Here is a 22803-nt window from a genome sequence, read left to right as displayed (position 1 = left end):
GAGTCGGAGCAGACGCAGGGCTGGGAGGAGGAAGGGTTAGGCAGCTTCTAAATAGCCACAAGCACCAGCTGCAGAGGCCTTTTCTGTATTGGCTCCCCCAGGGAGACTTACCTGGAAACAGTGAAGAAGTGTGCATGCACACGAAGAAGAAGTGTGCATGCACACGAAAGCTCATACCAAGAACTAACTTAGTTGGTCTTTAAGGTGCTACTGGAAGGATTTTTTGTTGTTCTGGAAACAGAAAGTTCAGCTACATGGACCTTTGACTTGATCCAGCAGGACCTTTATTTACCTTTTTAATGAGAAATCAGGAACAGAATTGAGAAGCAGCACATTGACTATTACTGTCTGCTTAACTAACCGTTTAAAAGCAGAATTTATGTATGAGGTTAATTTCATACCAAGGCTTTTTCTGACTCGCATGGGACAACTTCTCTGGAGCAGGAAACACGTTCTATTGATTCCTTTTATTGATTTGTTCTCAAATTCAAAGGCATAGAAAAAATGATCATCTGCTTGCCTACTCATAGAAGCTTTCAAAAACCTGTGCACTGTCTTCTTAGCATCCAAAGACTCCGTTGGTAGAATACTGGGATTCTGTGTCATCATCAAACTGGTCCAAACTACATGGAGAATAGGCTCAAGAAGAATTGTATTATTTGTACCCCACCCATCTGACTGGGTTGCCCCAGCCACAAGATAGGTTTGGGGTGCCAAATGCATTCAAGATTAGTGCAGTAAAGTACCAATTGCAGACAGGAGCCAAGTATCATATTGTGTAGAATAGTAATTAATCAATATATAAACAAATAAATATAAAAGTCATGCTAATCTTTTGTGATTGGAGGAGCGCCTCCTCCAATACCAGTTGATTCAGTACCTGAGACTGGGAGGCAAAGACAAGGTTCTGCTGGTGATTTTTACAAGGCTTTGTTGCCCAGGAATGTTTAACAGTCTCCTTTGTGGTGCTACTCTGCCTTTGGAATGCCCTCTCCCTGGACTTACATTTGGCTTCCTCTTTTTTTATATTCACACACCAGTTGAAGACATTTTTGTTTACCCTCCCCTTACAGAATATTTTGTTGGTTTTACTAACTCACAGCTGAAACCGATCTGTGTTTTAATTAGTTATCATTTGTTGATAAATCTTATTTTATCTCTTATCATACATTACCCTGAGCTCCTTTTGAAGGGGGGGGTTTCATAAATGCAATAAATAAATAATCAATTGAATACACATTTTGTAATGAAAAGCTTGTTAATAATTAGTCTCAAGGTGCTATCAGACATATTTCTCTTTACTGTATCACAAAAGATTAGCATGGCTTTTATATTTATTTGTTTATATATTGATTAATTACTATTCTACACAATATGAAGTTAGCCATCAGATTACTGCAGTGAACAAGTTATAGTTTAGCTTGCATGGGTTGCCTAGTAAGAGAAAATAGGACTAGCAAGGAAAAAAATAGTCTCTATAAATGCTGTCACTTTTTCTTTGGAGAACCAGGAACTAATCATTCTTTCAGGAAGGATTTTGCCTGCTGATCCTACAAAGTACAAAGGGGAGAAACTAGAGACTGACTAACTTCATGTGAGGTAATGACATAACACCAGTTTGTGTGTTTTCATTTGCAGAGAATATTCATTTTAGCTCACAAAATATATTATGTATGTCAATAATCTCCCGACACTCCACCGATTGTAGGGGGTTGAATTCTTTGAAGAAGCTGAAACCATCTGAACATTAGGCAAAGAGTTTGGCTCATTTCACAGAAGCAGGGATGCCACCTTGAATAAAATGGAGGGGGAGGTAAGCCCTCCCCAAATAATTGATCCCAAGATGCAGAGCACACACACCATTTGAATGACAATGCCCATCAACTTGGGGGAGGGCAGTCCCCTCAAATATTTTATTGGTGGGCCCAAGGTCCCTTTGAGTTTGCTCCAAGGCACATAATACATATTGGTAGTGCTCAGAACCCTCCTGCAACTAGAGAAAACACCTACATATAACCCGAAACAAAACAAAAAAAACACAGATTGAAAAAAGCAGACCATATCCCTCCCCCCAAAAGAAACCTGGCAACCCCTCCAACCAAATGAAGAGCAACATTTTTATTAGCAGAGGCAAGAGGCCTTGGAGGGGAAAGGGCCCATGTCTGCCAAGTTGGGAACCTCAGTGTTAGAGCAAAGTGATACACAATGAAAGAAAAAGAATCATGTATGCCGAGGGTAGACAACCTGGCGCCCTTCAGATGTTTATGAATTCACAGCTCCCATAAGCCCTAGCCAATGTGGGCAGTGTCAGGTATAATGGAAAACAAGTGTGATCCTGAAGCAAACATTTTGAAATCCCTCTTGCAGGCAACATGAGAAAATAGAGAAAGCACATGCAGAAGAGACTCATTATAAAGCTTTCATTTAAATCCCTGCAGCCTTGGAGTTAGGATAGCATAGTTGTGCTCTAAATAAACTCTGGAAATGTATTACCAGCAGAGATGTTCAGAATATTGCTCTAGGTAGTTCGCAACCCACCCTTCTTATTGCTCTGATTTCCAGAAACTAACGAAGAATAGACAAATACGTTCCTACGGTTCTAGTCTGAACAGGCTGCAATAAATTTTGTATTATTCACCAAATTCCTCATGTTAAGGCTCCTTTTTCTCCATATTTTAGACAAATGTGTCGCTAGAAAGTACCAGTTTCTATGTTCTCTTGTCACTTCAGTTCACTAAGTAGCAGGGTCCCTCCTTGGTAGGATGGGAAATCATTCCAGTTCTGTGTGCAGAACTCCATGTCATCTTAAAATATGTAGCCAGAATTAAAACACAGTAGGACTCAACACTCAAGCATAACACACAAAATGATGGTCACTATAAGAAGTGTACAATATACATATATATATAGTTTATTTCACACAATCTTGATAAGAGTTACAGGTATATTGGGAATCATTTACAGTTCCATAGTATATGGAGTGGCCATATAGCTTCTGATGCAAGTAACATACGTTGTGTAAAAGCGTACACTTTCCCAATCAACCCACCCGCCATTCACACAATGGATTTTCAAAGCTAATACTAGATTCAGCTACGTAGGAAAGCCTCGAGAATGCTAGGATACAGCGTTGGGTGACATACAACACTGTAGGTCACAATGGGACAAGCTAAACTACTTTAATTTTCAATCTAGTATTTCTAGTCTACCTGCATTATTGCATTTATACGCATTTTAAAAGTCAAATAAAAGAGAATACTATATGGGAAAGAAAAAATTCTTTGCTGATTTTTAAGGAGTTGAGCTGCAGCCCATACAAAGTGTCCATAGAAGCATAGGCAAGATTATAAATTCAAAAAGGTACAAATTAGTTTTCTAGCTTGGTGTGTGTCAGTAGGCTTTCATTTCCTTTGTGGAAATGGAGTCACCAACAATGGACTCAAAAAGAAACCCAAATCTGCATGTTATACACACAGGCCAATTGATGTGTTAAGTGGTAAGTGGATCTGTTCATTTGCAGGGGAGGGGCGGAAATCAAGATGTTGCTTGACAAATTCAATTCAAAAAAGAAATTATATCTGGGGCCCATTAGAGATAATGGGGAGACCCTTTAGAAATACTTGTTTTTTGTAATGACCTTTGCTATGTTGATCTGGTATATATTTGTTTTAGTCAAGTGATCCCCTTAAGCAGATAGCGAACGTTCAGATTGAATAAATTAGCATTTCCCATTTGCAAGTATTACTCTATGCCTTTCCCTAACTTTTGGTTTAGGAAAAGGCATAAGAATTAAAAGAGGGCAAAGAAGGTCACCACAAGTACATTTATGAAAACACAGACAAATTACAAAAGGGTTACTGAGGCAATAGTATTCCCCTTGCTCTTTTGATAGTTCAGGAGGCTAGTTGAAGCTACAGTGGTAGAAAAACTGGCAAATGATAAGACAGAATTACATGGGAGTGGGTGGGAATTAAATGTATTTCTCACAACTAGGCATTGCTACAACTGTTACCAATAAACCCTGCATGACTATCCATAATGACTGAACTTTAATATCTAGTGTCAACGTCTGACTTCAAATCAAGGCATGCCCTTCAATTTTGGGGACTATACTAGTCCCTATAGCAGGATTTTATTTTATTTTATTCAAGACAGTTTGGGTCTCTCTCACACCTCTTGGGGTACATATGAATGCTATCAATATGAGAGAGAATTCAGAAGAAAAATAAAAAATGTATATTGCAGCCAATGCAGGTTTTACATTCACATTAGAAGCAGAACTCAAGCTCACATTTAAAATGACCTAAGGAGTCAAATTAAACATGACAACTGTCTAGCAGAGTGTGGGAAGTTCCATTGTGTGGAGAAGCTGAAGTGGGGGCCATTGTGTGTCTTAGCCAAGGGTTCAGGAAGAAGCAAAGTGTGTAAGCAGAATCCCTTCCCAATCAAATTCCACCAAGGTCTTGGCAGAGGTCTTATGGAACAGATGGGTATGTGGCAGGGCAGACAGAAGCAGTGAAAGATGGAGCCAAGATGTTGGATAAGTGGTAGAAGTAACTCTTGTCAACCCACCTGCCTGCTTTAAACACATATCAATTCTGTGAAAGCTGTTGTTTTTCAGACTTAACATGACATCAGATGTAGCTTTTACCTTAGTGTTACCCTTTTCATTTCATTTGCTCCTAAATACAGCCACACAGGTCACAGTCTCCAAGATGAGAGGAATCTTATCCCGTTCCTGCCAGTTTCCTGCTTCCAAATTCATGCCCCGCCCCCACCGTCACTCTTCTGCTTCCAAATCCTGGGTGAGCCATACACAATTAACAAATACAATTAGAGCATTTCATCCTTAGCATACATAACAGCAATGTTATGTCTGTGCCAGCTTGAAATACTGATTTTATGTGCATGTTCAAGTCCTCTCTCTATGTTCCGAATAGCAGGTCCCCAATTACCCTTATCAATTATCCTTGCTGTATTCAAGGCGGATCTTCACCACCCTTCTAATGCATGCTTAGGGGTAAAGCAATGATTCAAATGGGCATTTCTGTTTCTGAATATGAAATCAGAGGGTGGTATTTTTACAAGATTATTAAATCAGAAGTAAGACTGCTACTCCTTTCCCCAAAACATGAATATTTCATTTTTTTTCTGGTTTCATGCTCACAATATTGATTGGCTAAGTATGTACAGAGTATGTTGTTAGATTAGGAGAGCACATTAAAGAACTGAACTAGCTTCCGTCACATAGGTTTGCCTAGACACCTTAATTCTGACCTGCAGTTGGATCCATATTCTTCAGTCCACGGTATTTTGCACTGATCTATTAGTAAATACCCATTCCCAGTAAACATGGGGAACAGGATGAACCTTGGGATACAAACCAAGACCCCCATTACTACAAGGGACTCAGGATTCACAGTCACTTTGAACTTCAGTGGAGTCCAACAACACTTTTTGTACCTAGGACCTGCATCATCCACCAAAAACAGTGAATCGTGAGTGAATTGCACCTCCAAGTTAATGCATAAAACTTTCACATTGCCGCCATTGGTAGATGCCTGGGCTCAAACCATGGGAACAGGTGACATGCCCCGGCAGCAAACAATATCCACACAGGAAGTGTGACATGCTCATACTTCAGCTTTTGGCATCTTCTGATAATGTGTCAAATAGTTATATAGACCTACAGCTACCAAAAGCAGGTTATAAGTGAATTAGCATGCCCTGTTCAATATTAATGAAATACTATGCCCAGGATAATCCCCTACGAATTCCACCAGATTAAAATGCTATTCAATGCGAGGAAAGGATTACAAATCTCTGGCATATACGAAAACAATTTCAGATAAGTAGGTTCCTGCAATTATGACAGAAATATGGTGCACACAATCCAGCCATCACTCACTTCCTCTACTACCCCTTCTATGTGTGCTGCTCTGCCTGAGACAGTTTCTGCCACCAGCTCCTCATCCTTCTCTCTCTCTCTCCCCAGCCCTCCTCAGAGAGCAGGGCTTGCAATGCATTTAACTAAAAGCACACATCAGCCTCTGAGTGGATCAAACCTTTGTACTGGCAGACCTGCTGCCACAAACCAAATAAAGCTGCAATTCTATACAGTACTTACTTCCCTGGCAGCAAGTCCAGTACAAAGGACTCAACAGAGCCTACTTCTCAATAGGCATGTATAGGATTGCACTTTAACAGAACCAGTGTGTCATAGAGGTTCATAGTTGGAAGACCCAAGTTCTCAGCTAGGGCTAAGCAATTTGTAGTCTTCCAGGTGTTGTTGGACTCCAATTTCCACCACTGGCAGCCAGCATGGCAAGTGGTCATGGATGATGCGAATTGTAGTCCAGCAATATCTGGAGGACCAAAGGTTCCCTAGTCCTGTTCTAAACTCATAAAGCCCACTGGGTGACTTTGGCCTAGCCACTATCTCTCAACCTAGCCAATCTTGAAGGGTTGTTGTGAGGATAAAAGGAGGCAGTACCATGACAACTTGGAGGAAGGGGAGAATATAAAACCTTAAGAGCAAAGGTAAGAAAAATGAGTTGGTATAGATTAATAGTTCAGCTCTTAAGCAACAGGCAATATATATATTAGTGAGTGTAAGAGTGAGTGAGTGAGTGAGTGAGTGAGAGTGAGTGAGTGAATGAGTGAGTGAGTGAGTGAGAGAGACTAGCTATTTTGGGCAAAGACACCAACTTAGTAAAGTTGAAAAAGCTTATGAAAGAATAGACACAATCTGCAGCACATTCTGATTTGCTCAGCTTCTTTAAGCACATAGTCAGGGACATGCATTTAGAAACTCGTAAGGCTTACCAATATAGCAGTGTTATATTCACACTTCCATAAAGCACAGATTTAGTAAGTTCAGAGAACACACACGCACACATATTCCTCTTTCCCTCCCCTCTCCACCACCTGGCCAAATGAACGATCTTACAGTCACAGACACAACAAGGTGCCTTGTTGCAGTACAACTGACTGGAGATGCATGGCCGAGGGCTACTTAAGAAACTCAGGGAACCCATCAGCCTATGCCCATAGCTGTCAACTTTCCCCTTTTATTGCGAGGAATCCTATTCAGAATAAGGGAATTTCCCTTTTAAAAAGGGAAACGTTGACAGCTATGCCTATGCCCTGCCTCAATATGCCAATGCAGGAGCAGCTGAGAAGCAGGAGCAGGAGCAGGTGTAAGCAAGGCGAGTGCCCTTCTTTTTTCCAAAAGGGTCAATGATGGGCAGGAGTCACAATGATAACACCTCCTGGTTTACATGGAAACTTTAGGGAGGAATGTGCCCCACACACATATAAAGAATGTGCAGTGCTGGTACACGGCTATTTTTTGCTGACTGCATCAGAAGATTATACTGACTAGATTTATCATTTTAAAAGGGTCTGCTTAGAAGCAGTAGTTTTCAGCTCCCAGCACAAGAGGGATTATCGTACATTCACCAGTTGGCTAACCATACATTCATTTATTGGAAGGAAACTATGGTTTCAGATGCTGCATGGTGGAATGCAAGTGGCACAAAACATGGACACTTTGTGTGAATGCAGGTGCGCAAATAATGGTTGCCTTTTGCTTTTTGTACAAAGAATACAGGTTTTGTAGCTTTACAAAGACTTCAGTAAACTGTACTATATACACAGATATTCTCAAATAAGGTAAGGGTAGGAAAGCTTGTATAGGAAAGCTTGTACACATACATACACACAAAAATACAGGTGCTTTCAGACTGGAGGTGGGTTCTGGAGAATTATTCTAGACAGTGGGACACCACAGTACTAAGCAATGACTGTTGGTGAATGATTCCCCTATAGACCTAACCTATCACATCACAACCATAAATACGAAAGAAAGGGAGAGAAAGTTGGTCTTCAAGACGATGAACTGTAGTCCTGCCACTGTCACCATCTCATCCTATTTCATGATCAAGTTGTGGGTCCAGAGACTAAAATGCAAAAGAAATCTAGTACCCACATTAATTTATGAGCAAGTCTGTACTGCCACGAAAACTTGGCTGCTCATATCTATCCCAACCTAACAACAGAAAAAAGCTTTACAACTCCTAGTTCAATCTAATTAGCCGTTCCTTTTTTTAAAAAAACAACACTAATCTGATGTCAATCACCACTTTCGCATCAGATTCAATCTAAGCAAAAATATACATGTAAGCTTCTTGTTTCAAACGGTCATCCCTACATTACAATTTATGTCCCAATGTTCTTACGCTTAGTGGATTATCTCTGGTAGATATATCAACAAGGATACGTCAACATACATTCCACTGATCCTTTCTCCTCTCAAAGTCTGATTTTAATTCTTCAGGAAGGCCACCAATGTAGCAAGGCTAACTCAGGACACAGGGAATTTCCTCCCCTCTTAAATGCCATTGGTTCTAATTTATTGGGGGGGGCAGTTGCCTCAATGAATCGCTTGCCATTTTTTCTCTGCACTGAAATGTCCAGTGAAATAAATGGGATTAGCCCATTTGTCTGGCTCCTCCAGCATTAGAGTTATAAAGTGTCAGACAGCAAAAGACAATCCATCCATTTCAAATCTGTGCACCTGGGCAGGGTGCTCCATACATAAATACTTCCTAAACCATAATCCAGTTGTTGATTGGTCACAAGCTAAAAAAAAGAGGAAAGCAAAAGAAAGAACAAACCAACCAACCAGCCCATAATTGCTCCTTACTTTCCCCTTTCATACATGGCATACAATGACAGGTCAACCTTCCACAGCGAAGCATTCATCCCAAATCCATATGCACAGAAGGCCTCCTTGACTTCCACATATTTTGATTCATGTTGTTTAAGTACCAATGACATCAAGTCCTGCATAAGAAGTTTACCAGCACAGGACCAGGTTCAACAGAAAATCCTCTACTAAGTTGCAATGCCCACTGAAATCCGCAGCCAGGCTGCTATATGTCACCATGCCCATATATTGCACGGTGGGATGGCAAGGCTCTCAGCAGGCCATGCTTGCTTCTTGACCTTTGAAAGCCCCCCGTGCTCCAGCTGCTACTTTGAAACTTAGGCAAGGGGGGACAGAGTGAGCACATTAATGCTATGACGAAACGAGTACTAGGGACACCCTATCTTCCTTGGATCAGGAAAGAAGCTCTAGCTTGTGAGCATTCTCATACCACTTTACAGTGTGTGCTGGAACAGAGATGGCAACAGGTGACCTTGCCGATGGGAAACTCTCCCTTTCCACCTGCTCTACTGCAATCCAGCGTAAGCAAGCTGAGAACTCTTAAGTGACCCTGGAGCCAACCTCAGGACAAAAGGTGGGGAAGGAAAGGAAAACACCGCAAGAGCTCATACGGACCAGAGAAGAAAAGCCATCTATACACATTGCTGCTAGCTGAGTTATATTACACAAAAGAGCAGAAGCCCACCAAGTGCCCGCGCTAGGCCAATGCTGGCGCATCTGCTGGGAGCAAGGCAGCGGCCAGCATTGCCGCTTGTACCTACTTAGCTCTTTCTCTATATATACGGCATATTTATAGGTATGTATAGAGTTTACCACATGCATTTTGTTTCAAAAGGAACTGTACATTCAGCCCAGGGTTATTCCTCTCCCCTGTGCTTCTTGGGTGCCCATTTATTTTTTCCGGGCAAGGAGAGCCACTCCCACAATCAGAGCAATGGCAGCCACCGCCGCCCCTCCGACGATGATCAGAGGCTTCATGTTCTCAAAAATGCTGCTGCCCGGAGACTCCTCCGCATTGTTCCCTTTGTGCTCAGAGTCAGCGGAATGACCTGCGGCCTCTGCGCCCTCCGCCGCTCCCCCAGCAGAGCTAGGCTTCATGTTGCCGTGGTTGTTCAGCATGGTTGCCTCACTGGCCGCCGCTGTTGCCGCCTTTTTTGCTGGGGTGGCGGCGGGAGGAGCCGGCTGCTCCTTTGAAGGGGCTTCTTTCTTATCGGCAGCTGTGGCAGGGCCAGGGTTGGGCTTCTCTGGCTTCCCTGAGCTGGCGGTCTTGGCATCGGGCTTATTTCCACCGCGGGTGCTCCCTTTGGACTCCATCTTGCTCAGCTGCACAGTGGAGGCTGCCCACTCCTGCTCTCAGACCAAAGCAAAAGGCGTGGTGGGGAGGCACAAAACAGGTTGGACGGACCCCGGCTCCCTTCACTTGGCCCTTGAGCCAAAATCCCAATAAAAAAGGATCCGCCTCAAAACCGCTTGGCCTGTGCAGCTATAATTCCGTGTTCCCGGAGGGCGCCCTGCTCAAACAATATGCCGCTGGATCATGTTACAGAACCTGCAAGATAAATTAGAAATACGAAGGTCAGGTCACAGAAGACATCAAGAGCAGTATCCCATCTTTTCAGACCTGGAGACACACATTTTGCCCAGACTTGTATTTCAGGACTCACTTCTTAACATTTTGCTATGTATTTGCATGGTAATATAGTGCTGATGTTGCAGTAGACCTACTGAGGCCAAATAATCAGCCCTGTCCTACCAGACACCAGCCCATGATCTAGGGTGCCTATTTTTTATTTCATTTCATTTCATAAAATTTAAACACTGCCTGATTGTTTAAAAAAACCCTCAAAGCAGTTTACAAAAAATAGGAATGAAAGAAAAACATTACCTGTAATTAAAAAAAAAAAATCAAGCTAAAATAACAATAGACGATAAAACAGATTAAAAACTCGCACCAACTTTCTAAATATCTGGGTAGGCTGATCTAAACAAAAATGTTTGGGGGAGGCCTCTGTATTTTACTTTCTAAGAAAAGGCGGTGCTCATTTATGGCGGCTACTTACTTTGAAGTGTGCTGCCAAGTATGGCTGGCAAACAGTCTCCTGTTCCGAAGAGCCTGCAGCAAAAGACGTAAGAAGGGGCCATGGCAGCTGCTGGCCACTGGGGCTGGTAGGGCGGAAGGCAGGGAGCCACAGCCAATGACAGAAGAAGCACACAAATTCTAGTATTGTCCCCACCCTCCTCCCCGCTGACTTCTACAGGGCAGCACCGAGTATAAGGAGGGGGAAGCTAAGAGCCAGCAGCACCCTGTGGGTGGGTGGTAAGTAGGTGGGGGCTAGCTGAGTGCAGACTGGAGATGGCAAAAGCAGTGCCTCATTTACTCCAACAGACTCCGCTGAGAAAGAGAAATAAACAGACAAGGCGGGACAAAACATGGGCACCTGATGGCAGTGGTTTAATATGTCAGTAGCTCCAATGACATGGTCCCTTTTTTGAGCGTTTTTGCTCATCAGTTTCAAGCCTAGACCCAGAAGGGGACACCGCCACTCTTTTAGTCTCCTGCACCACACTCCAGAGACCAAGACTCAGAGGCTCCCAACATCACACTGTGTTAGACCAGCAGTAAATATTGGAAGAATCAAAATCCCAGAGGCAAGGAACAAACACCCTGGGAATTATTGGAAGGCTGTAGGAGACATGCAGCACAATCCTAGGCATGTTGACACAAGGGATGCAAATTTCACTGAGCTCAGTGGGATTTACTTCCTATTAGGAGGAAGGAAAGTAGGAGGAAGGAAAGTAGTGCTTTGCATGCAGAAGGTCCCAGGTTCAATTCGTGGCATCTTCAGGTAAGGCTGAAAGGCTGAAAGGCCCCTGTCAGAAACCCAGGAGATTGTGGTAGCTGATATGTGGTAATGTGGTAGCTGATATGAAGCTAGATGGATCAATGGCTACCTATGCATTGATTGATAGGTAAAGGTAAAGGTACCCCTGCCCGTACGGGCCAGTCTTGACAGACTCTGGGGTTGTGCGCCCATCTCACTTAAGTGGCCAGGGGCCAGCGCTGTCCGGAGACACTTCCAGGTCACGTGGCCAGCGTGACAAAGCTGCATCTGGCGAGCCAGAGCTGCACACGGAAACGCCGTTTACCTTCCCGCTGGTAAGCGGTCCCTATTTATCTACATTGATAGGTGTTCTTAAATTTGCAGCCTCCATTTTAGAGGTCCTTGATAATAAGCTTTCACAAATCCACAATGAAATCTTGGGGTGTGTGTGTGTGTCCCACAAACAATGTGTGATGGGAAAATATTGGATTATTTCTGTTGCCCTTGAAAAAGCGCAATGCAGCATCCAAAGGTCATTGGAATGATGGAATTGATCAAAACTTGTTGGCAAGGTCTTAGATGGCCCATGGCCCTTTCAAGAATGTTGCAAGGTAAGCTTTTCCCCAGTCTCCATCCCAGGTCAAATAACATTTAGGAAAGGTTTTCAACTAGCACGGCCAGCTCAATACATTTTGCTGCCCAAGGCAGGTGCATTCCCTCCCTTGTCCATTTTATATAATGATGCTAATAGGTCAATCATACTTCAAGACAGGGCAGCATCTTCCAACACACCCAGGGCAGAAAGCTAGCATAGAGGGGACAAGTCAGGGGGCACCCTCCATTGTCAGAGGCACTATGCCTCTGACTACCAGTTCATGAAAACTGCAGGTGGGCTGAATACTATTGCACTCAGAACCAGTTTGCTGGCTTCTCACAGACATTTGATTGGCCACTGTGAGAGTAGGGTGCTGGTCTTGATGGGTCATTGGCCTAAGTCAGGGTCTCTTCTAATGGTGCCGTCTACTACATGTTGGGTGAAAGCACCAGGAGAGACAGGCAGGCCATCATTGCTACCACAGCAAAACTGCTGGAGGTTTCAGGAACAGCTGCATACAGTTTTTCCACCAACAAAGTTAAATATAGACCTATAATATATCCAGCAAAAAAAGAAAATGAAAATCTCCTGGCAATCCTCTCCCATCATCCTCTTCCAAGATGGAAAGAGTTTATGTATTTTTATCTTTCAAAACAGGGTTGTGACAGTACATTTCTATGCAATATTTAAACTAGATTACCTTTTTTGAGCAAGGGAGTTTTATAACTGCATTTTGATTCTGTTTCTCTCTCTCTCTCTCTCTCTCTCTCTCTCACACACACACACACACACACACACACTTCTATTATTTCCCCAAAGGGAGGTGAAAAGGCAGGCAGTGCTGGGTCCCCATCAAACAGGACATGGCCCATTCACACGTGCACACTCAAAAAGCATGAACAGCTTTTCTTTAACAATCCCTGCTCCCCATCCCACCTCCAGAGATCTGCACCCACCACACCACTCTAGCAAGAGACCTGCCACAACCGGCACATATCAAAGCTCCATAACCCACAGTCCATAGAAAAACATCAGATTCTAACAGTGCAGCATGTCTTAAATTGTATTTGCAGCTCACCAGTGTCCCCTGGTGCACCAAAGCACCTTTGGGAGGCTGCAATTTTGAGCAGACAAAGAGTGGGAGGGGGACTGCTAACTATTCCCCTATGAGCTGCTTTCGCTAGCACTTAGTTTGAAATAGCTAGAAATTAAAAGCCTAGCCATAAATAGACTAGAGGAGGCCTTTTAGTTACTTATGACTCAGCCAACCAGGACTTGAAAAAAGAAAGCTCAGCTTGGTCATCACTGAAGCACCAACGAATGAACCACCACAGATTAAGCATCACAGAGCAAGTATTCTGCCTCCAAATACCAGGATTGGGGGGGGCTTGATATTACAGATCCTAAAATGTTGTATCTTGGATAAAGCTTCCTTTTCCAAGAAGAGGTTACTAGGAAGTAAGAGCCTCCAAGGGGGTAGGTGGGTCAGTGATCTGGCAGCTTGAGTGGGGGTGGATGGTTGATAGAATGGAGATTTTGATTAATCTGCACCCAGCTACATGGTTTGTACTTTTCTCCTGGAGTTGTGCACCTGGACAAGGGCGTTAAACCCCTTATTACATAACATATACCATCATTGTAAAATTTAGGATAGAACGTATTAGGCAGCATAGGATGAATGCAGGGCAAGCACTTTAGCCACGTTCCCCAAATTTTAAAGTGATTGGAAAGAGCCAAAGCTCAGTGGTAGAAGCATCTGCTTTGCATGCAGACAGACCCAGTTCAATCTTTGCAATCTCCAGAAAGAACCCTGGTGAGCCTCTTCTGCCGGTCAACGCAGAGCAAGGTGGAGCAGCTGGTCAGAGTCCACATAAGGCAGCTACCTATGTTCCTAAGTGAACTCGTAATGGCAGCCCTCTTGGTTTTCGCCATTCCCCCTTCCTATGCCATTTATCTGTGGCCTTTTTATTCATAGTTCTCCCAGCGCAGCACCCTGTACCGAGGAGAGAACTTGCAAACACGGCTGAGAAAGCCAGCCCCCACACTCCTCCACCCCCTCTTTTCACTTTGTTTAGCAAGCTGCAGTGGCATTCTCCCCTTCCAAATTACTAGCTTGCACTAAGCTGTTTGGTATGTGCAAGCAAAGAAAAGGAGGAAGCAGAATAACAAAGCCAATAATTTATAAAGGGGGAGGGGGAGAGAACAGATCCATAGCCACATTGTCTGGGGGGGGGCTTCTTTGAGAGGGCTGTTTCTTCTGGAGCAGTACAACAGAAACAAGCAACTTTACTGTAAAAATTACAACAAACAAACAGAACACTGATAAATTCAGGGCAGAGAGGAGTGGGGGAATGAATTCATTGGAATGAATGCATAAATCTTCATCTCTCTCTCTCTCTCTCTCTCTCTCTCTCTCTGTGTGTGTGTGTGTGTGTGTGTGAAAGCACTTGGCTTTTCCAGCAGGGAAAGGGAAAGTTTTGATGTAATCTTAACCTCCTTTCGCTGGGAGTAAACCCTGGCGAATTAAATACAATTTACGTAGTTATGAGTGGGGACAGAATCCCCCCCTTTCTTTCATCCCACTCCTGAAACTCCACCTTCACACTGAGCAGCACCAGCAAGGCTCTGGAGCCACCATCAAGCACACATCTCTTAGGGTATCAGAACACACTGCAACATTTTGTTGCAGGCCACACTTGTTCCTTTTAACAGTGAGCTCAAATCACTCAATTTCAAAAGGCCCCAAAAGGCTAGAATGTGGGGGAATATTAAGAAAAGTTTTGTGCTCTATAGTGCCATCTGGTGTCACATGTTTATAATGCATTTACAAAGCTGTTGCTGCTGTTGTTGTTGTTTACTAATGTAGCTGAGTCCTGGGGCTGTTTCAAAGGGGAATCCATTCTCTCAAAACTCCCACAACCCAGACCAATGAGTATTGAGCATGCTTAATGGCTTCCAGGAACCACGGAATATTGATTGCCAATGAGGGAAATAAACAATTGGCTAGCTTAAATGCCTTCTAGCTAAAGGCTGGAGTCGTGGAGAAAAGGGATTTTTTGGGGGTGTACTTCCATATTTTGTTGGGGGTCCTACTGGTTCTAATAAACTTGACCACTGCAATTGCTGGATTTCTGCTCCCCTTCCAGCATTTGTCATCTCTTCCTCTCTCCAGAAGCCTAGAAATTTAATCTGTCCCTTTTATTTTCCTGTCTGTGCTGCTGAAAGATATCCACCCTACACCAAATAGATGAGTCACACTAGTTTTTCTGTAAAGAGCCATAATTACAAAAAGCCTGTTCTTTTCCCCTTCAACAGTCATTTTCCAGGGCCCATTATCCCCTTCTTGAAAGATGTCAGACTAGAAACAGAGGCAGGCACAGCACAAGAACCTCAGGACTCTTGGTCAGAGGGGGAAATCAATATTCTGGAAGGGGTTCAAGTTAGAATATTGCATGCCCACTGCAACAACCATTTCGCAACGAAAAATTTTCGTCTCAGCATCACAGAATGCTGGATTAAAAAGGCCTTTGGTCTGATCAAGCAGGGCTATTATGTCCTTATAGAGGCCCACTGAGATTAGTACTAGCATTACATGGGTTAGCAGGATTGGCCCAGATAACAGAAGTATCGTCCAACCAAAAAAACGCTCCTATAGATCTATAACCCTGCAATACAGTGTCTCTAAATTAGCATTTCCTGTTGTGTTTCCTGGTTGCCAGCAACTGTTCCTCACTGTAGCAACAGGTAGAAGCACCTGGAAGTACTTTGGAATCAATGTACAAAAGTGCCACCTCAAGAATAGAAAATTGCGTGCACACTAATTAGGGTGGCTCCAATACACGCTAAGAGAAGACAATGGGCAGTTTGCTGAAATGTTTAGGGAAAATTCCTGCCTTAATAATATTGCTAGCTAACTAGTTGAAATGGAGGGTGGGGCTCCTGCATACATAAATAGTAGTGGAAGAAGAAAGAGCAGGGGGAGATTTGAGTAGATGACTTTGTCACGTCCAGCTGAGCAAAGCTGAGCTGCAACTGCAAAAACTCCCAGTTCTAACACAACTATTCAAAGGGTACAGGCACCCTGTTTCCCATTGTCAGCTACTAAGCAGTTCATGGAGCTGCTACTCTAAAGAGAAACCACACAGCATCTATCTCCGGGTGTAAAAGAGGGCCAGGGGTTGCTTTACAAACACATTTTCCAGCCCACTAGATCTGTGTCTTCAGCAACCAAGTCAGGAATTAATACCAAAACAGCTGTAGCCTTAGCAGGGGAAGGAAAGGCTTGAACTCCTCCCACCCCAAGCACTGTGGTCCTGGTGAAGATTGTGTTCCTGTTACCTGGTGTTATTTTTTAAAAAAATCTGACATAGCTAAAGACAAGGTGAATGTCATGTTGGCTTTGACAGAAAGTTAAGTGCAGTCATCAACCGCAGTAGAAGGAGTAGGACTCTTCCTTCCCTCCCCACCACTAAACAAATTAAGAGCAATCTCCAAAACCAGCCCCAAATGATGACAGCACAGAAAGATTCAACAAGCAATGTATGGTCAAGCACTTGGTCAGTGATGGCCCCTCATATCCAGACAGCATCTACAAATGTATCAACTGCAAAACAGACAACTGCCTTCACCAGCCTGGTCAACTCCACATATTAGACTTCCAACTCCTTGCCACCATGCTGCATGAGCAGTCATGATGGGAGTTGTAGTCCAACAATGTTAGGGAACCCACCACCAAACCAACAGCGGCCTAGTGAAGCTTCCCCGCCCCTCACCCTTTGAACTGTGGACACATCACTCTGAAGTAAACGGGGACAGTCAGGCTATTCATCTCCTGTGGGGCTCCGGACACTGAAGTTTCAATCCACTATGCTCATGACTTCTGGTTTTGTTTGTTTTTTGTTACTGTTATTCCTCCATTTTAATTCTTCTCCCATCAAAACTCTCTGACCTGTGCCTTCTTAAGCAGCTCTTCTTCTTCAGTGTCTCAACAGAGTGATGCCTCAGATCACTTCCTGTGTCAGAAAGGAAAACACCACCAAGGAGCAAAGCAAAAATGAACAGCCACCAACTTTCTTCCCACCTACCAAGCACTGCCCATTTTGACAAGCAATTCTATGCTCAGAGACGTTTGAAGGACCAAGCAATTGAACAAGACCTTGGTTTATAAAACTAGGGGTATTCATGTTCTGACTCTGGAAGCGATGCCCTTTTGTAGACTTTACAGCAGCTGAAGTTGAACCTGGAAAAGTCATTTTCAAAACCTGTCTTAATTATCACTTTAGCCAAGTTACCATATCTCAGGGCTCTGTCGAGACACCAGCTGATATGGGCAAGTGACTCTTTTGACTGCATCCACCTGCAGAATAATGCCTTGTGTGGAAAAGCACATGTGTACTCTTTGTTTCCCACAGATTCCCATCAGCATCAAGGAAGCCTGCGTATGCAAGTTGTCACATGTGATCTCTGCGGAGGCTGCACATCTGTCACCAGGCCGGAGATACTTCCTCTATAGGGATTCTGTGACACACAAAGCAGCCTTTGGGACCACGTGGCGGTTTTGCAGCACACCGTGAAATGTTTTTGCAAAACCATCATCGCTTAGTCAGCTGACTGGCACTCAGGAGGCCCAGGAAGCAATGCTGACCCATTTTTTAAAAAAATATATATTTATGACACACTCTCTAGGCCCACCAGTCTTTTCCTTTTGAATTCTGACACAGCCCACAGAGTCTAATGCTGGCAATGGCTTTAACAAACTGTGATATCAGAGAGCAGGAAAGAGACAGGCCTGTCCCCTCAGAGTTCACGTTCCCTTTTCATGCTGATCATGACATTGCGCTGGAACATTGGCCACACTTTCTCAAGGTGCAGAAGGAAAACCCCCAGAATCCCGTACAGCCGAGTTCCATGGTCATGACAAAATGGCTGCCACAGTACTTCTACCCCTTAGCAGAGCAAATAGTCGGTTAGTCAGGGCAAGTTTGTACAGTCAGCAGCATCAAGTGATTGAGTCTGTCCCCAAAGAGAAAAAGCTTAACTTCAGGCTACAAGTAGGTGGTTCCATTTCTGAATAGTCACCTGTGAAATATTTCCTGACCCATAAAAAGGGTTGTCAGGGAGATGGGCTCTGCCCTAGAACTCGGCCTGGCATACTGGTTTACTAAGTGCCAAGGACTGTATGTGTCAGATTCAAGCATGCACCTCCCCTCTCTCAAGCTTGTATCTTGTTACTTGATTTTACCAATTGTATAAACAGGCATTTACCCCCCTCCCCCCACTGGATGGGATTGGGGTGGATCATACATTATTTAGTGAGTTTCCAAATCTTTGGTTGCAGCTGTCCCACTACAAAAGGGTTTCCCAAACTTGGGTCTCCAGCTGTTGTTGGACTACAAATCCCATCATTCCTAGCTAGCAGGACTAGTAGTCAGGGATGAGGGGAACAGTAGTCCAAAAATAGCTGGAGCCCCAATTTTGGGAAACCCTGCACTAGAGCCTATAGCACGTATGGCTAACCTTTTTCAGCCTAAGGACCACACAAAAGATTTGGGCAACCCTCCAAGAGTAGTGGTGTGTCCACTGCACACTCCCTTATGTGCATACCCACCACACAGACACACACATGCTTTTGGGAGAGGAGTTGCTCCTTCAAAGCAGGTAGGACATCCCAGAATCTTCACTGAGAGTTAACAAATTAAGACAGCAGAGCTGTGAAGAACAAAATGGGGCACCTCGTTACTGGAGTAACTGGCAGCTGGGAGGAAGTCCCATCATCAGCACATAGAAACCCTGGGCAACTGCCAAAGCCTCGGGACCCTGGCAAGACCCACTGCGCAGGCTCCTTTCAATGAAATCCACTGTGGCTCCCATTGGCGGTCTGAAAACCCTCATTTTTGTTTCCTAGAGCAATGCTATGTGGGGACACTGCAAAATCATAATGGTTTCAAATCTACCCAAAGCTCACAAGTGTTCTGTCGCTGTTGCTCCTCACCTGAAGAGGCCATCAGCATAGAATGGAGCCTGCTTAGCGGCTCAAGCTCAGGGTCTGAAGTCAACCCTGCAGGGTTTGATGAGTAGCCTGAAGTGTGTGCATTATCCTGTCGGATCTGTTCCTAGCTCAGGATAAACAAACATGCAAACCAACCCTCAGTCCTCCAATATAGGCATGCCATCTTTTCCATCTCTGAATGGAGTTAGGGATACTTAATTGCCACACAGAGTTGTTGCCCTGGACAGGCTGTTAAGCTTGCAGAGGTATAAAGTTGGCATAGAAGTTGGTTCACCAAACATGAGTTCAGTCTGAGTCATAACACCGTCACGCTGCCACCTGCTTTTCTTTCTTTCTGTATATAAGCCATGGCGGGCCCATGGACTTTTCCTTCTCTCTGCTTGTTGAATACAGAGATAGATAAAACCATAAGAAGAACAAAAAACTCCAGTGCCACAAAACAATGATGAACAATGGCTCCATTGAGAATGATGGCTCTGTTTATCTTATCAGCGTTCCTGATAACTAGTAACTTCTGTTTCCCTGTAACTCAATTCAAAGCTATGCCCCGGATGTGTCACCCAACAATTCCCCTGTTTGCTCTGCTATGGCAGACAAATGACTGGGTTGGAAATCTCGCAAGGCCCCAAACGTTGCAGGTGCTGGCTCAAAGCTGCCGTGTCACACTTGAAATTCAAGAAGCCATTGCAGACAGAGATCCTGACCCAGCTTGAGGCAACGACCTTTAGCAAAGAACAGCACAAGCTCCTTGGGGTGGCCATGGAAAGCTCAGGCCTACTCAGACTCTACCTCACTAACCAACAAAAACAGTGCTTCCCCTCTTACTTATTCCCCAGTAATGCTGAGAAGGACATTATCTAGTGGAAAATATATAAGCATCATTGACTCATCATCCACACACACTCTCCATGAGGGATTATTTATTGCAATGCTATTGAGGAGGGAAAGGAAGCCAGTAAATTCTTCCTCCCTTCTGCTGCAGCAAGCAAAGGCCTGACCACAAGGAAATGGAGGCCTGAAGCTTGCCAAGAGGCAGCAGTGGAAAAATGCCAGAGGAGTAAGTGATGGTAAAGGAGACCAAGAATGCCAGGACTCTGAGTGTCTTGAGTTTTATTGTTGCCACACCTTTAGAAGATAGCTAAAAGTAGCTTTCATCCAGAACTCATGCAGGCCCAAGAGATCAGATGTTCTGCATGTCTAATAATAAGGAAAGCCTGCAAAGAAGCCGGTTGATTTCTGGCCATCCTAGTTTCCCTTAATTGCTCCACCAGCATCACCCACAATGGCAAAGAGAGAGTGAATGTTCCCCTTCTTATGGCACCTATGTAAAGGAGATGATCATGTAACCCAAGCTTGGGAAATACTGAACAGCTATGATATACCAAAACACGCCCCCAAAGGCTGTTCAATAAAAAAATAAGAGCAATTGTATTTTGGATCTGGTGAAGGTATTCCATAGAGTGCTATGGAACAGGGGTGTTCTAGACATGATAAAGGTATCAACTGTATTCTGCTGAAACTATAATCTAGAGTTATGGAATAAGGGTCAGGCCTTCGAAATAAACAACCTCAAGCAATCCTGCCCCAGCAGTGCAGTTGTCCACATGTCCACATGTTTCACTGGGACTTGCTATAGCTGAAGGGTGAAGATTTCCAGAAATCTCCAGTTTTCAGTTAGTGAAGTACGCTAATACCTTCTAGCAATTGCAGGCTGCTCAGCATTGGGGAGAGGGGCAGCCCTCGTTTGAGAGCTTTAAAGCCTCAACTTCTGAATGCTTGGAAAAACCTGGCACTTAAAGGAAAAGGCCAAACCAACAGGTATTTTCCAGGCACAAGGTGAAGAATACATGGCAGTACAAAGGCAGAAATACACTAAATATTAGAGCTTCCAGCATCATACAGATATCCCATAGCTCAGCATGAATTCCAATACCCACTAGGTTGAGTGTTTCCTCCTCCCCCTTCCCCCAGGAACAATGCACAAGGGCCTATTTTTAGAGCTAAGAGCAACTACCACTTTACCACTAGGTTCCTCCCATTTCCCAACTAGTTTTAGATAGATGTAAAATATCAAAAGAAAGCTGTATGCAGTATGCATCATTGAACTACCCCTTTTGTTTTAATAGAATTTTACAGGCGCAGATACACACTTTTCTAGCATAACCCTAAGCTTAAAATTTCAAAAGGTTTGATCAAGCAAGCCAATGTTTGGTTTGGCATCTTACATGCAGGACTGATGGCTAAATAAGGAAAGAGAATGAAACACCCAATGCAAAATACAGCATAAAAGATTATTCAAGCTGGAAAAGTGTGCCATTAATGTTACAAGATTAAAACAAAGAGGGGTGCCTATTTCTCTCCCAATTCTATCTATTTTTAGTTTATAAAATATGCCTTAAATAAACACACCTGATTTCACAATAGCATCAGCCTGACTTTCTAAATTTAAATTATAAAAAATAGCTGCGTTGCTAGATTGTGCCAGCATGCTCTAATTCTCATCTATTTCTCAGAGACGGATGTTAAATCTTCTCCGGAAAAAGTCTTGCCAGAAATTCTCCTGGGCAGCCACTGCAATCGTTATGCTTGGGCAGCACTGGCTGCACAATGACCAAATCAAAACGCAGATGACATTCTGCCGTGCTATATAATCCCCAGGATAGGTAGGACGTTGGTATTCCGCTTCTGCTCACACCCACCATCTGACCTTCAAGGAAGAAAACGTGGCACAGGAGCCCTGGGTGTAGCACTCAAAATACATTTCACAGGTGTTTCCCCCTTGCCCCCGCCCCGTCCCTACTTTGCTCAGGTGGCATCAGTTGCCAGAATCAGAACAAATGCACTAAGGAAAGCCAGGGTTGCCAACTGAAATGCTTTTATCTTAGCAACCCAGTGACCTCTCCCGCTCTCAGAGATGCCCAGGCAGCTTTAAACAAGCAGCTCTACCTCCATTCACCTGCATGCAAAAACATTCTCCTCCACCATCCCCCCCTCCCTCCTCCGTGCACATCCCTCTTTGCCTGCCTACCTAGTTCCCTTACTCGGGGGTGGGGGGTGTCTTCTATAATGTTCCAGAAGGCCGAGGATAAAACAAACGACCCATACCTTTACTTCCACCTTAGGGCTTCTGTTTGCTGATGTCACACCTTGGAAGCTGGCTGTTCCGCAGAGAGGAGGAACGGATGAAGAGCACGGGGAAAGGAGGGGGAGGAAAATACCCTGGGAGTTTCCCACAATGCCTCACTGCAGACCCGCATGAAGCTGAGGAAGAGAGAGGCGGGGAAAGTGGGCGGGGACACCCCGGGTGGGCGGGACCAAGGGAGGGGCCGATGGCGGCGTGGGAGGAAGAGGTGAGCCGCGATAGGTCCTGACGCTCTTTTCAGGCTGAATGGCTGCAGGGAGTCGAGTTTGCTGCTGGGAACGTGGTAGGAGGGAGGCCTGGCGCCGTGTGGGTGGGAGGCTGCTGCTCAGGAGCCCCCGGCGACTGGGCTCCTCTTTGCGCGGGAGGGGAGCGTCGCCCAGTATGAAGTAGCGCCAGCAGGCACTGTGTTATCCTATGAAACGCAGCCACGAGATCTGTTAATGTGTGTATTCGAGAGGGCACAAAATAGCTTGGAGGTTGGAGCGATGATTAAGATCGCGGCCC

At 44.3% G+C, this 22803-nt stretch overlaps 1 protein-coding gene and 1 long non-coding RNA gene across 4 annotated transcripts; one reads left to right on the top strand and one right to left on the bottom strand.

The window, feature by feature from the left end:
• The first annotated feature begins 115 nt into the window (after positions 1-115).
• LOC310825364 lies at positions 116-9351 on the top strand. The gene is made up of 4 exons (XR_014555216.1): positions 116-130; positions 251-776; positions 848-6647; positions 6686-9351. It is a non-coding gene; the product is annotated as an uncharacterized lncRNA (long non-coding RNA).
• On the bottom strand, positions 2889-22422 carry CEND1 (cell cycle exit and neuronal differentiation 1). Of its 3 annotated transcripts, none has more exons than XM_083698731.1 (2): positions 22186-22422; positions 2889-10280 (listed from the first exon to the last, which is right to left on the bottom strand). In XM_083698731.1, the coding sequence occupies exon 2, from the start codon at positions 10043-10045 to the stop codon at positions 9623-9625; it is 423 nt and encodes a 140-aa protein (XP_083554857.1). In that variant the 5' UTR covers positions 10046-10280; positions 22186-22422; the 3' UTR covers positions 2889-9622. The 3 variants fall into 3 exon arrangements, with proteins under 3 accessions (XP_083554857.1, XP_083554856.1, XP_083554858.1); XM_083698730.1 differs by having other exon boundaries at positions 22263-22418; XM_083698732.1 differs by lacking the exon at positions 22186-22422 and adding an exon at positions 21958-22118.
• Between the last annotated feature and the right edge of the window lie 381 nt (positions 22423-22803).

The sequence above is a fragment of the Podarcis gaigeae genome (genome assembly GCF_964106915.1).
Source record: "Podarcis gaigeae genome assembly, chromosome: 1".
NCBI lineage: Eukaryota > Metazoa > Chordata > Lepidosauria > Squamata > Lacertidae > Podarcis > Podarcis gaigeae.
Note: the sequence above shows the minus strand (reverse complement) of the source record. Positions and strands in the feature narration are given on the sequence as shown.